General features: G+C 56.3%; 5 protein-coding genes and 4 non-coding genes across 9 annotated transcripts; 1 reads left to right on the forward strand and 8 right to left on the reverse strand.

Moving 5' to 3' along the window:
* The first annotated feature begins 880 nt into the window (after positions 1-880).
* SDRG_13230 lies at positions 881-952 on the forward strand. The gene has a single exon. It is a non-coding gene; the product is annotated as a tRNA-Gln (tRNA).
* A 426-nt stretch (positions 953-1378) lies between these two features.
* On the reverse strand, positions 1379-1450 carry SDRG_13231. The gene has a single exon. It is a non-coding gene; the product is annotated as a tRNA-Gln (tRNA).
* Positions 1451-2334: 884 nt separating this feature from the next.
* Positions 2335-2406, reverse strand: SDRG_13232. The gene has a single exon. It is a non-coding gene; the product is annotated as a tRNA-Gln (tRNA).
* An 872-nt stretch (positions 2407-3278) lies between these two features.
* SDRG_13233 (hypothetical protein) lies at positions 3279-4058 on the reverse strand. Its single transcript, XM_008619311.1, has one exon. It carries the CDS (start codon positions 3961-3963, stop codon positions 3310-3312), a length of 654 nt encoding a protein of 217 aa, XP_008617533.1. The 5' UTR covers positions 3964-4058; the 3' UTR covers positions 3279-3309.
* A 355-nt stretch (positions 4059-4413) lies between these two features.
* On the reverse strand, positions 4414-5124 carry SDRG_13234 (hypothetical protein). Its single transcript, XM_008619312.1, has one exon. It carries the CDS (start codon positions 5092-5094, stop codon positions 4507-4509), a length of 588 nt encoding a protein of 195 aa, XP_008617534.1. The 5' UTR covers positions 5095-5124; the 3' UTR covers positions 4414-4506.
* A 715-nt stretch (positions 5125-5839) lies between these two features.
* SDRG_13235 (hypothetical protein) lies at positions 5840-9285 on the reverse strand (the record flags this gene model as incomplete). Its single annotated transcript, XM_008619313.1, has 10 exons — positions 5840-6202; positions 6424-6964; positions 7005-7111; positions 7156-7609; positions 7657-8037; positions 8114-8254; positions 8295-8545; positions 8592-8676; positions 8725-8838; positions 8885-9285. 10 exons carry the CDS (start codon positions 9283-9285, stop codon positions 5840-5842), a joined length of 2838 nt encoding a protein of 945 aa, XP_008617535.1.
* Positions 9286-9427: 142 nt separating this feature from the next.
* SDRG_13236 (hypothetical protein) lies at positions 9428-9835 on the reverse strand (the record flags this gene model as incomplete). Its single annotated transcript, XM_008619314.1, has 1 exon — positions 9428-9835. The coding sequence occupies one exon, from the start codon at positions 9833-9835 to the stop codon at positions 9428-9430; it is 408 nt and encodes a 135-aa protein (XP_008617536.1).
* A 53-nt stretch (positions 9836-9888) lies between these two features.
* On the reverse strand, positions 9889-10527 carry SDRG_13237 (hypothetical protein; the record flags this gene model as incomplete). Its single annotated transcript, XM_008619315.1, has 1 exon — positions 9889-10527. One exon carries the CDS (start codon positions 10525-10527, stop codon positions 9889-9891), a length of 639 nt encoding a protein of 212 aa, XP_008617537.1.
* Positions 10528-11212: 685 nt separating this feature from the next.
* Positions 11213-11284, reverse strand: SDRG_13238. The gene has a single exon. It is a non-coding gene; the product is annotated as a tRNA-Pro (tRNA).
* Between the last annotated feature and the right edge of the window lie 73 nt (positions 11285-11357).

The following is an 11357-nucleotide window of genomic DNA, read 5'->3' on the forward strand; positions in this document are numbered from 1 at the left end:
TGTCGCATGCCTAGATTACACTCGAGCTCTAAGGAGAGCTGTTTGGAATGTAACACAAGCACGCGTCGATGATGACCCTCGATGTGGTACTCAAAGCCGAGAAGAGCGCCTCGGTCTTGTACCTATGGGCGCTGTGAAGCCACCAAGCCCTGCAGATGCTGGCACCAACAACACCATTCCTGCTACCACGCAGGGTGACCTTCTTCAACTCTATGCAATAAAGCGCTGCATACTCACGAACCACCAGCCCGTTCGTGCGTTAGTGAAGTTGAAGCCAGTGAACCGCGTCGTGCGAGCAGCAACCTCGTTTGTCAGCGCGCTAATCCTGGGCAGTTTCTCAACTTTTTTTTACGGTCGTCGGCAGCATCGTCACGACCGCCATGCTTTTGTTCTGGCTTCTTTTTAGGGGCATCAAGTGGTACATCATAAAAGAGAACTTGTCCACGTTTGTGGTTCATAACGTGGTGATTGAAAATACCGGTATGGTGTATTTCGGTGATAAATGCGGTCGACAAAATGTTTGCAAGCGACCGAATGTTGCTCCTCTTGTTTGGTTGGTTGGAGCTTACGATTTGAGTCTCCCGCCAGCCTCGTCGAGCCTTGGCACACCCGGCGTCGAGGAGGCATGGTCTTGGGCGAGATTCGTGGCAGTGAGGCACTGAGATTGTCTGGCTACCGGGACTTCTCAAATGACCGTCTATCTCAAAGATAATAGTATGATTGCGTTTCTCGATTGACCTCGATATGGGTGTGTCTGCGTCCGAGGCGGTATTGCAGGTTGCGGCAGCAAGGCTGTCATCAGCTCCAGTCCCAGAACGGTTTCTCTTGTGTCTTGATAGTAAGTCATATGTAATATATACAACATGTGTTAGCAAGAACAGCTCCTATGGTGTAATGGTTAGCACTCTGGACTTTGAATCCAGCGATCCGGGTTCAAATCCCGGTAGGAGCTCCTTTTATGAATATTTTCATCTTTATTCATCTTTGCATATTACTCTTCTATTGTATTAGTGTACTATCGAGGTGCCACTAGTAGCCCTAATAACCATCAAGGGATCCTTGCAAGAGAAAATATCTTCACTCGTCCATTCTGTCATCATGACGTCCCACGTTTTAAACATGAGGTTTGGATTCTTGGCGACAGGTCTCGTCGCGTATCTCCGAAATGCCGTGCTCTATTGAATAGCCCTACTACTATGAATATAGGAGCAACATCGAAGGGTTCTGCTCGGTACACCTGGATGTTTGTTTGCACAAGTGATATGATGATGAGGAAAAACAGTCGTCGTTCAAGCTGGATAAAAGCGTTGTGCTACTTCATGTGGCGAGGTCCAAGCAGTGCAAAACTCTTGGTACTGTACATGGTGGATGAAAAAGGAGCTCCTACCGGGATTTGAACCCGGATCGCTGGATTCAAAGTCCAGAGTGCTAACCATTACACCATAGGAGCGCTTTCTGCGCATTAAAGCGATAATATAATACCACTTACATAGCTCTAATAGAGACTTTATCGACACACAAAACGCACAAAACGCTGCTACAACACAGACAAACATACGCAGCTTCTCGGCACGAGCAATATATCATTTCTTACTCTTACACCACATATGCACGAGCAAACGGCTCTCCGTTGGAGCCTTGTAGATATGGTGCACTTTTGCTGGTCAGTACCAAGAGCCAACTTTGCGCGCAGCTTGCAGCATTTGTCAAAGACGAGGGACTCCAGTCATTTCATTTTTGATGGCAATTCCGTCTGCCCCCAATTCGTGCGACCTTTTTCAGCGTTTCGGTGCGCTTTTGCCATCCTTTCTAGTATTCATTTGTCTATCGTTATTGCTAGTGTCTATCGTTATTGCTAGTGTCTACGTATGCAAAGTATTTATAATGAAGATGACGCGAAACCACTTAGAAAAAACGTTCATACATATAAATCGTAGCTTTCTCGGCCTGCCACGTCGTCCCATCTCGCTGACGATCTTGTGAAGCTTCAAGTTGCTGTGTTGAAGGACGCCATATCGGTGGACAACGTCTTTTCACGCACGAGCCTCGGACGTGGCGCCGATCCCTACAAAAGACTCGGGCCGTGTTGTTTTCGCAACGCTCAATGAGTCTGCCGTACGCAGCATTGACGACGAGTCAACTCCGTCTCATCAAAAGTGTGGTTGTCAGCGTTTCCCAAAAACACACAAACATCTGCAACCACTGGGACACGCCAGACATGCTCTGCAAGAGCTTCTACAAGCAGCCGCAAAATATTGTCCTCCCGAGTGAACGCCCTGCAACTCGTTGCGGCGTGGGAATGAGCAAGCATGAGACTGAAGGAATGAAAAAAGGAGCTCCTACCGGGATTTGAACCCGGATCGCTGGATTCAAAGTCCAGAGTGCTAACCATTACACCATAGGAGCAGACCTACATCTACCGGCGCTTGTACAGGTATCGTATGCATACGCAACAAAGCACAAACCTGTCATCGCACGCCACACGCAGAAAGAGCAACTGCGATATACTTCTTGCCTCCCAGCCTTATACAAGTTCTTTGGTATCCTGTATATACCCAAATACTGTTAATTTTTTCATCGCCTGCAGCTTTGTGCTTTGCATGAGCTCATGGACAAGCTACCGACGATGCAGCGACAAGTCTTTCGACAAAACGAGCGCCTCGTAGCCGTCGCATCAAAACTGATAGCTTATCGCTGTCTACATACTCGCATTGAGCATTCCACAATCATTGTACGGCGTGAGCAGTGAGCTGGTGAGCTGAGCCGTGCACAATAAAAATCTTTTTCCTCGCATTTTTCCATTGGCCACAATAATCGAATTTATAGCCAATCCCGTGCGATCTAGCTGTGCCACGCCGCCGCTCGGTCGCTCGGTCGCCAAAGTGGCGAAAATATATGAGATCGCCCATACGTCGCACAGCGGTAGACGACGTCATCGCGAGCACAAAATGCTACGTCCCGTCGCCATTGAAAACGTACCGCACGAGCTATCGACGACGCCGTTCTTGCGGCATGTGCCACATTTAGCAGCCATTTCGCGGCACCGCACTGCCACAAGCACGAGCGACGCGGCTCGACGCACACATGTGTCCTAGTGCATGCTCGCAAGACCATACATGCGTGCTTCATGAAGGCGTCGACGATGGCCTGTGCAACCCATGGAAACCTCCCTGGAAAAGCATTGCATTATCCAATGTCCATCTTGACAGCTCTAAAGTCCGCGATGATGAGGACGACAACAGTTGTCCTCTGCGCTAGAGACGCGCGTCGACACGAAAGGATACAAAACACAAGTGTATTACTGTGCGTCTAGCCCGGCGGCAGCTTGGAGATGTCCATATCGTCGTCGTCGTTGTTGCCCACGTCGTCGTTGGCGCCTTGGAACGCAATCTCGACCGTCTTGTCCGTCACCGACATGACGCGATCCATCGCAATGACGCCGGACCGGTGGATCTCGACGATGCCCATGGGCTTGAGGAGCTCGAGGAAGGCCTCGATGCGGGGCGGTGTGCCCGCCAGCTGCACCATGACCTGCGCCGATGTCACGTCAACCACCTTGGCGTCAAAGAGACCCGCGAGCTCTGCAACTTCCGAGCGCGAGCCGGGAAGGTGTGTCGAGACCTTGGCGAGCATGAGGTCGCGCTCGATGACGTTTTCGCCCGCGGCTTCTTGGCCCGTGAGGATCTTGACGGCGGCGACCTGGACGACGTCCTCGAGCTGCTTTTTCATGTTCCAGACGTTCTGGTCCGTGCCATGCACGACGACGCTCATGCGCGAGAGCTCGGGCACGTCCGTGCGCCCGACGACGAGGCTGTCGATGTTGTAGCCGCGGGCCGCAAAGAGGTTGGCGATCTCGGCGAGGCAGCCCGTCTGGTTCACGACGAGGGCCGCGATGACGTGGCGCCGGCTCCGGCTCGAGCTCGTGAGCTCCGAGAAGCGTCGCACTGCACACCGCGCAAGCATCTTTGCAAATGCCACTGGGGCGTTCGGCGACGGATAAATTGTCCGGATACCGCGCCCCGACTTCAACGCGATTGCGCAATCTGCTGGCGGCCGCGGGAAGATTTGTGTGAGCGTCGGCGGCGATTGCGCAAATCGGTCGCCGCCTTGTGGCCACCGAGTCGCTTCGGCTGGCTCGCCACTGTTCCAGCTGACAGCGGCTGATGCAGCCAAAGATATACACCCTGACGCAACGTTGGTCATGCACTCTACTCGAACTATGCACGATGGAAGGAGACTTGCCAACGACCACGCAAGAGGGCCTGTACAATGCTACAGTTCTAGTCGCGGTGTCGAGTCAATGACTGGACGGTCCACCTGAGACAACGCGCCACACGTTTCGACGGCAAAGGACTCGGGCACGGGTAGTCACTCTGTCCAAGGGTATATAAGAGATCTCTTATATCCCCTTGCTCTGTCGGTGCTGCAGCTTCAAAGATCAAGCAAGGTAGTACTATTATTTCAAGGTGGATACAATATGCAACAGAAGGGACTCGGCAATGGTGTCTATGACCACATGGACGCGACCGCCGAGGCCAGCACCAGCGACGACGCCGCCGTCATCGTGGCCGAGCTCGACTTGGCCGCCGCCGGCGCAGGCGTCGCCTCCGCACTGGCCGTCGTGGCGGCGACGATCGTCACCTTGGGCGCCGGGTGCGCGGGGTCGGTGAGGTTGCCTTTGGCGTCGGGCACGGACGTCCACGCGAGCGAGCCGTTGCTGGTCATCTGCGTGACGGGGAAGTAGAAGAAGGTGCCGACCGAGGCGTTGGGGAGCTTCATTTGGAGACCAAAGTCGGCGTAGAGGGAGTCTGGGAGCTCGCCACCGTACCACGTGACCGTGCTGAGCGTCTTGTTGGTGGCGTCCGTGTAGCCGAGCTCGACCTTCCAGCCGCCGACGAGCTGCGGCTTGACGGACGTGACCTTGTCCGGGATCTGGACCGAGACGTTGGTCGTGACCGCGCCCGGGTACGAGTGCGGGACACGGATCGACGTCACAAAGTAGCCGTTCGCGGGCGCCGTTGGCGGGTTGCACGTGACGTGGGCCGACGCCAGCGTGGCGAGCGAGAGCGTGAGGAAGGACGTGAGCGAGACCATCTTAGTCGTTCTTATTCTCGGAAAGAGGAAATGAAAAAGTGAGCTTCTGGCTACGAGCGACGATGGGCGACCGTCAAGCAGCCTCAACAAGTCGCCACCACATTTGCGCTACAATTGTTGACTCGAACATCTGGTGTGGATCGAAGTGCAAGATCGGTTGCCACGGTTGATACACTTGCGAGCCTCGGTGACCTGCTGAGAATGATAGATTGCTGTGTTCAGCACGAGCTGCAGCTGCCGCGGCGCAGCTCAGAGGACGACAAGCGCACTGAGTATCGAGTAGTGAGCAGCTCAGCTCCCCACAGCCCTAATCCCTTATTTCTCCGGCAAAAAGCGACCCTTCCGCCTCTAGTTCGACCGCGACCCTTGATAGCAGCGCATACAACGAGCAGACGTTGAGGTGGTATCCAGGTTAGATCCCTTCACCCATAAAGTTCGATGCAGGTCGCCTTCCAAAGAGCTCAACATCGAGTCAACAATTGCCCTCGAGTGGTCGGTAGATTCCTCGATGCAGTGGTCAGTCGAGGAAGATCAACGCTTTGCTTCAAGCCTTTGCATTTCGGTGGCTGGGAGCTCTTGCTCTCCCCCATTGGTTCGTACCCGTAGGAAGCTACAATACACTGTACTGGAACATGAGCGCTGCATGGTATGCGGAACCACTCTGTGGCGCATTGGTACCTCGTTCGAGACACTGTTTCACACGCTGTCAGGATATCGAAACGTTGTATTAAATAGCCGAGTCTTCTTACGCGATCGCGATTCCTGCGAGCTTGGCGGCGACGAGCGAAATCTGCTTGACGAGAAGTGGCGCCATGGGTAGCTTGCGGGCGCGCAGCACTGGCACGCAGAGCAGTTTGAGCACGACGGGAAGCTTGAGCGCCACGTCGCCTGTAGTGGGCGCCCAGTCTTTCAAGGGCGTCGAGTGCACTTGAAGAAAGTTGTAGGCGACAACGTCGCTCGGCGCTGTCCCGTGCGTATAGACGCTGCTTTTGACGCGCTGGTAAAACGGGCAAAGGTCCTTGGCGTCCGCTAGCCGCGCGCACGCTTCTAAAAACTCGGAAAACCCAATTTTCTTCCACTCTTCCCCGTCGCCATTCGCGTCAAACACCTAATGATTTACTAGTATTCACCAAATCAGAATCTGCAAAACAGAATATAGACGAAAACAGAATCTACACCAAAAAACAGAATATACATCGAAACAAAATACAGACACAATGCAAAACAGAATATACATGCAAAACAGAATATACATGCAAAACAGAATACTAGTATACATGCAAAACAGAATACATCGCCAGCAACTGAAATCCGCGAATCTGGACGCACCTCGGTTTCTTTGGCGCGCACCAGTGCGAGCTTGACGTCGCGCGTCGCGAGGCCTTCGTCGATGATCTGCGCTTGTTCGCAGAGGCTGAGAAACTCGGCGTAGCTGAGTCGCTTGCCGCGTCCGTCGCCGATGTCGATGGAGCCGGCGAAGAGGCCAAAGAGCTCCTTGAGCACGTACAAGTGGTCCTTGAAGACGACGTCGAGCGCCGGCGTGTGGAGGGCTGCGCCGCGATAGGTCTGCGTGTCATGCCACGTCGCGCGCGTCACGTGCTGGTCGATCATAAGCTGCACGGCGGCCACGATCGTCGGTGCGCGTTTGGATTTGAGAAATTTCGACGACGCGAGGGCGACGAGCGCCTCGAGAAACTGAAACCGAAACAAGCTCCGGCGCGTGTTCCATTTGAGTTTCGGGCCGGACGAGCTCGCAGCGATAAAGCACATTTCGACTTCGGCGCGCGTGCACGTGTTCGTGTCGACAATGTCGGCGTCGGTTAAAAAGTCAGCGAACGCATTCGAACCGAGCGTGAACGGGTCGGCGCCGCTAAGACATATTTGTATCAATGTATCAAAGAATCAAGTACCCGCTCGTGGCGTAGTGCCGGAACACGCCTTTGAGCAAGGCAAAATGGCTGCTTAGCACCGCCTTGAGCGCGTCGACGTGACCGGCTTCCTTGGCCATTTTGGGCAGCTACAACGATTGGTGCAGAGCGCTAGAGAATGCGTGACGCGTACCCGTGACGTCGACCAGTCGACCTCGAACGCATCATTGAGCACGGACGCCGTGTCTTGGTGGTAACTTGCAAAGACAGACTTGGGGAACCAGTCGTCGACGCGCCCTGGCGCTGGCGTCGCGAGTCGCGGGAGTGCCTTGGACCCGGACGCGTCGTCGCGAACGATCGAGACAGTATTGACAAGCGACTGGGACGGAAGCTCAAGGTCGCGTGGGCGGTTGCTGACGCCGCCCCACAGCCGGCTCTGGAATTGCGCTGTCACGTGCACATCGGTCGTGACGACGGCATCGTCGACGACAAAGAAGAACTGGGAGGTTCCTGGCGGCACCATGCGGAACACTTCCCAAACCGACGGTTCGATCGCGCTCGGGAAGAGGTGGTGTGGCTTCCAATAGTCAAACTCGGCGCGCAAAACGACGCTCTTGGGTCGTTGGCCACCTTGGCGCCAGACCAGCCTAAACAACACTTTTCGATTATAAAAATACAGAATTTGCCGACATACCGCGTCTCGACCCAGTGCTCGCAGAGCCAGCAGTTGGACCGCTTTTCCCATACAAACGGTCGGTCGACGTGGCTGTTGGCGCCGATGCGGGTAAAGATATGGGCGAGTGCAGGGTCATTCGGCGTCGCGTTTGGCAGCACAAAGCCGTACGCGTCAGCTTCTAAATCGTTGCCGGCCAGGTGCAGTCCCCGCAGCGTCTGGTTGGAGGCGAGCGCGGCGCCAAGGCTGTCGCAGTCGCCATTGCGCAGGCGGTTGTAGCTCACATCCAGATGCGTGAGGACCTTGTTGAGCTGCAGAGCGTCGCAGAGCGCGACAAGCGCCTCGGACGACGTGAGCGACCCGAATGAATTCCACGACAGATCGAGCGTCCGCAAGGTCGCGCTATGCGATTGTTCAATGTGAAAAATGGATATAATGCGAGAAAATATGAATATAAAATCGAGAAGAATAATCGCACCAGTGCTGCAGACCGCGCGCGAGGTGGGCCGCCCCGGCGCCCCGAATCTTGTTCCACGAAAGGTGCAGCGACGTGAGCGCGAGCACGTACTTGAGCGCGCTTCCGAGCGCCATTGCACCTTGGTGGCCAATGTTGCACCGCCTATTTCCATTCAGCCAGGAGGCGTAGCAGTCAAACGTACGTGAGGTTGAGCGTCTGCAGCTGCGGCGAGTCGGCTAGCGCATTTGCCAGCAAAACGACGGGCTTGTCGCCGAGGAGGTTGTTTTCGAGGTTGAGCTCCAGCAGCGGCGAGTGCGACGCCGAGAGCAGCGGGAGAAGGTGCACGACGCCGCCGAGGCCGAGGTTGTTCCACGACAGGTCCAGCGCCTGCACCGAGCTTCGGAGGAGCGCCGGCGTGAGCTCGCTCATGCTGGCGGTCGTGAGTCGATTGCCCTGAAGAAAGCAGTCGGAACCTCAACGCCACCGTCGACGTTATTACGTGAAGGTTGAGGTTGGTGAGCGTCTCGATACTCGCCAAGCTCTCGGCGAGCGCGCCCACGAGCTGGTCGCCCATGCTGTACGAGCTATGGCACGACGCGCTGTTATAAAGCAAGGACGCTAGTTATGCGTACCCGAGGTGCAAGCGGCCGTTGCAGCATTTCTCACGCGCTTTTGCAATAATGGGCTCGGGCACCAGTTGTAGCTTGTGGCATTTGTCGGCAAACAGACTCGCGGGCGTGAGGGCCCTACAGAGGTCGAGTGACGCAGTGGTCTTTGCGAAGGAGGCTGCACCGCGGCGCCGCGGGTTCGTGCGAGAGGCGGCGGCTCACGTGACATTGCTGTTGACGGCTCTCTTCGCGCGACGACGGCGCGCTTTCTGGGTGGTCGAGTGGCACGACTTGGTTCTTGGCGTAGACGTGCTCGCTGGTCCTACCGCGCTGCTTTGACTCGGTCTCGGGGACCGCCACTGCGGGCGGTGTCTTGATTGGCGCTACGGCGGGCGGCGTCTTGTGCAGCATGAGCTCCATGAAGGTCGAGTTGGAGCGCTGGCGGTGCGGCCGGCGGCGGGCGACCGTTGGGACACCGGGCACGGTCGAGAAGAGCTCGGACGCGTTGTCGTGATACGTCGACTTTTTCTCGCCATACGAGCGTAGGCCGAGCTTGACGGCCATCGCCGTCGCCTCGTCGCCCATGCGTGCACCTGCTTTTGCCACGTATAAATAGCCCGCAAACGACTCGTTACTAACAAGGCTGGACCAGCATGAGCCCTCCACAGCCTCCATACTCCGCCACGACGCGCAAGACAGAAAGGACAGAATGAGAGTTGTCGACTGATCATAGGCAAACGAGTCGGTAGATGGCAACGGCGTTGAGACCGACGATGAGCGCGTAGCAGGCAAAGAGGAAGCCCGGCATCTTGGTCAGCGGCGGCGACGTGTCGAGGACCAGGATCGGCGGCGCCGTGGCCTCGTCGTCGAGGCATGCTACAACCTCCGCATGCTCGAGAGGGGCGGCGCGTTGGACGAGGGTGGCGAGGAAGGTGTTGACGCGCAGCACCTGTAGGTGGGACGGCTTGATCGGGGCACGGCAGACGGGACAGGCGAGCGCGCTGGTCGCCTTGTGTAGCCGACGGACGCAGCGCAGGTCGAACGAGTGGCCGCAGGCGAGCGTCGTCGGCGCCGTGAGCACGTCGAGGCAGATGGCGCAGAGGACGTCGTCGCGGTCGACCTCGACACGCACCATGGAGGATGAAAATGACAAGATCGAAGAAGAGAACGACGTTACGGGAGTACAGATTAACAGGCCATGGGGGGTGCGAGCTCGAGGATCGGCGCGAGGCTGCACTTGGAGTACCCGTGCTTCTTGGGAAGAGGTGGCTCGGTGAGCTGGAGCTGGCGCAGGAGGCACGGGATGCGACCTTCGCGCTGGTCGCGGGGGGTGATGCTGAGGTAGCGGACTTGGCCGCTCGTGAAGAAGCGCTGGAGGAGCCAGTGCGCCTGCGTCGCCACGAGCGTGCAGTTGCGGTAGAGCGGGTTGGCGCCGATCTTGAGGAGCGCCTCCATGTACGCGTGGAGGTCGATCGCGCGCTGCGAGAGCACGTCGTCGGTGTGGAAGAGCTTCTTGGCCGGGAACGGGAGCGCGCGCAGCTTGGCCGCGAGGCCCTTGCAGTAGTGGCAGTGGGGCGCGTCAAAGACGTCGTCGAGGTTGTCGCGCAGGTCGGCGACGACCGAGTAGCGGCGCTTGACCTCCCAGAGGCTGCGGCCGCGGCTGTCCTCGACGACGACCGCGTACTCGGTGTAGTCGCCGGCCTGCTGGGGCACGACGCAGTGGATGAGGTACCCCTTCATGCTCGTCGGCTTCATGGGCGTCGGCGCCGCCTTGGCGCTGCTGCTCTTCTCCGTCACGATCCCGCGGCCCACGACATGGCGTATCATCCAGGCTTTTGCTCAAATGAGGAAACTCAACTCAAAATTGGATGCGAAATCGACGCGCGCTGATTGGCTCGCTTTGCTTCTCAGCGCGCGACTTCAACGTCCGACAGAAAATTATTACGTCGACCTATTTTCGGCGCGGCTGGTTTGCGTCGACGTATATTTCGAGCGTCCGCGGCGCACGGACCGGAACCTTCTACAATTGTAGTCGACTAGTCGACTACGCCATCCCTTGCATGCAGTCGCCGCAGGACTGCAAGCATCGGCTTGGGCTAAAAAGTAAATGGCGCATGGGAGTCTATCACATGTGCGAAAGCCAGATCCAGAGTGATGTGGCGCGGCTCAGATGCAGAGGTGGTCCGCATCAAGAATTTATCCGCCGAGCGCGACTGCAGTGGGATGCCCGATGACGGCGCGGGCGGGAAGGACTTGAGAGTTGGGTCACTCCTTGACATTCTGAGAGGTGAAGGAACGACAGCGTTGTTCCGTATACATATCTGGGAGCGAAGGACGGAATCTCGGTGCGAATCTGCCGCACCGAACGCTACTTACTACCAAGGCCTTGCTACTCCCGGCGTTGCCCACACTCACTGGACACTGCCCTTTCCTGGATACAAGTGGCGCGAACAGACTTTTTTTGAATTTATTGAGAATACATTTGAGAAAATGAAAAAAAAAGATTAAAAAGGGCCCCAACCGGTGATCGAAACCGGGACCTCCTGCACCCAAAGCAGGAATCATACCACTAGACCATTAGGGCGCTTCATATTGCATTCATGTATTTGACGTAAAATAAGATGTTAAAGATTAATTGAGTTTACAATAACAGTCTT

This window comes from Saprolegnia diclina (genome assembly GCF_000281045.1).
Source record: "Saprolegnia diclina VS20 unplaced genomic scaffold supercont1.57, whole genome shotgun sequence".
NCBI classification, from domain to species: domain Eukaryota; phylum Oomycota; class Saprolegniomycetes; order Saprolegniales; family Saprolegniaceae; genus Saprolegnia; species Saprolegnia diclina.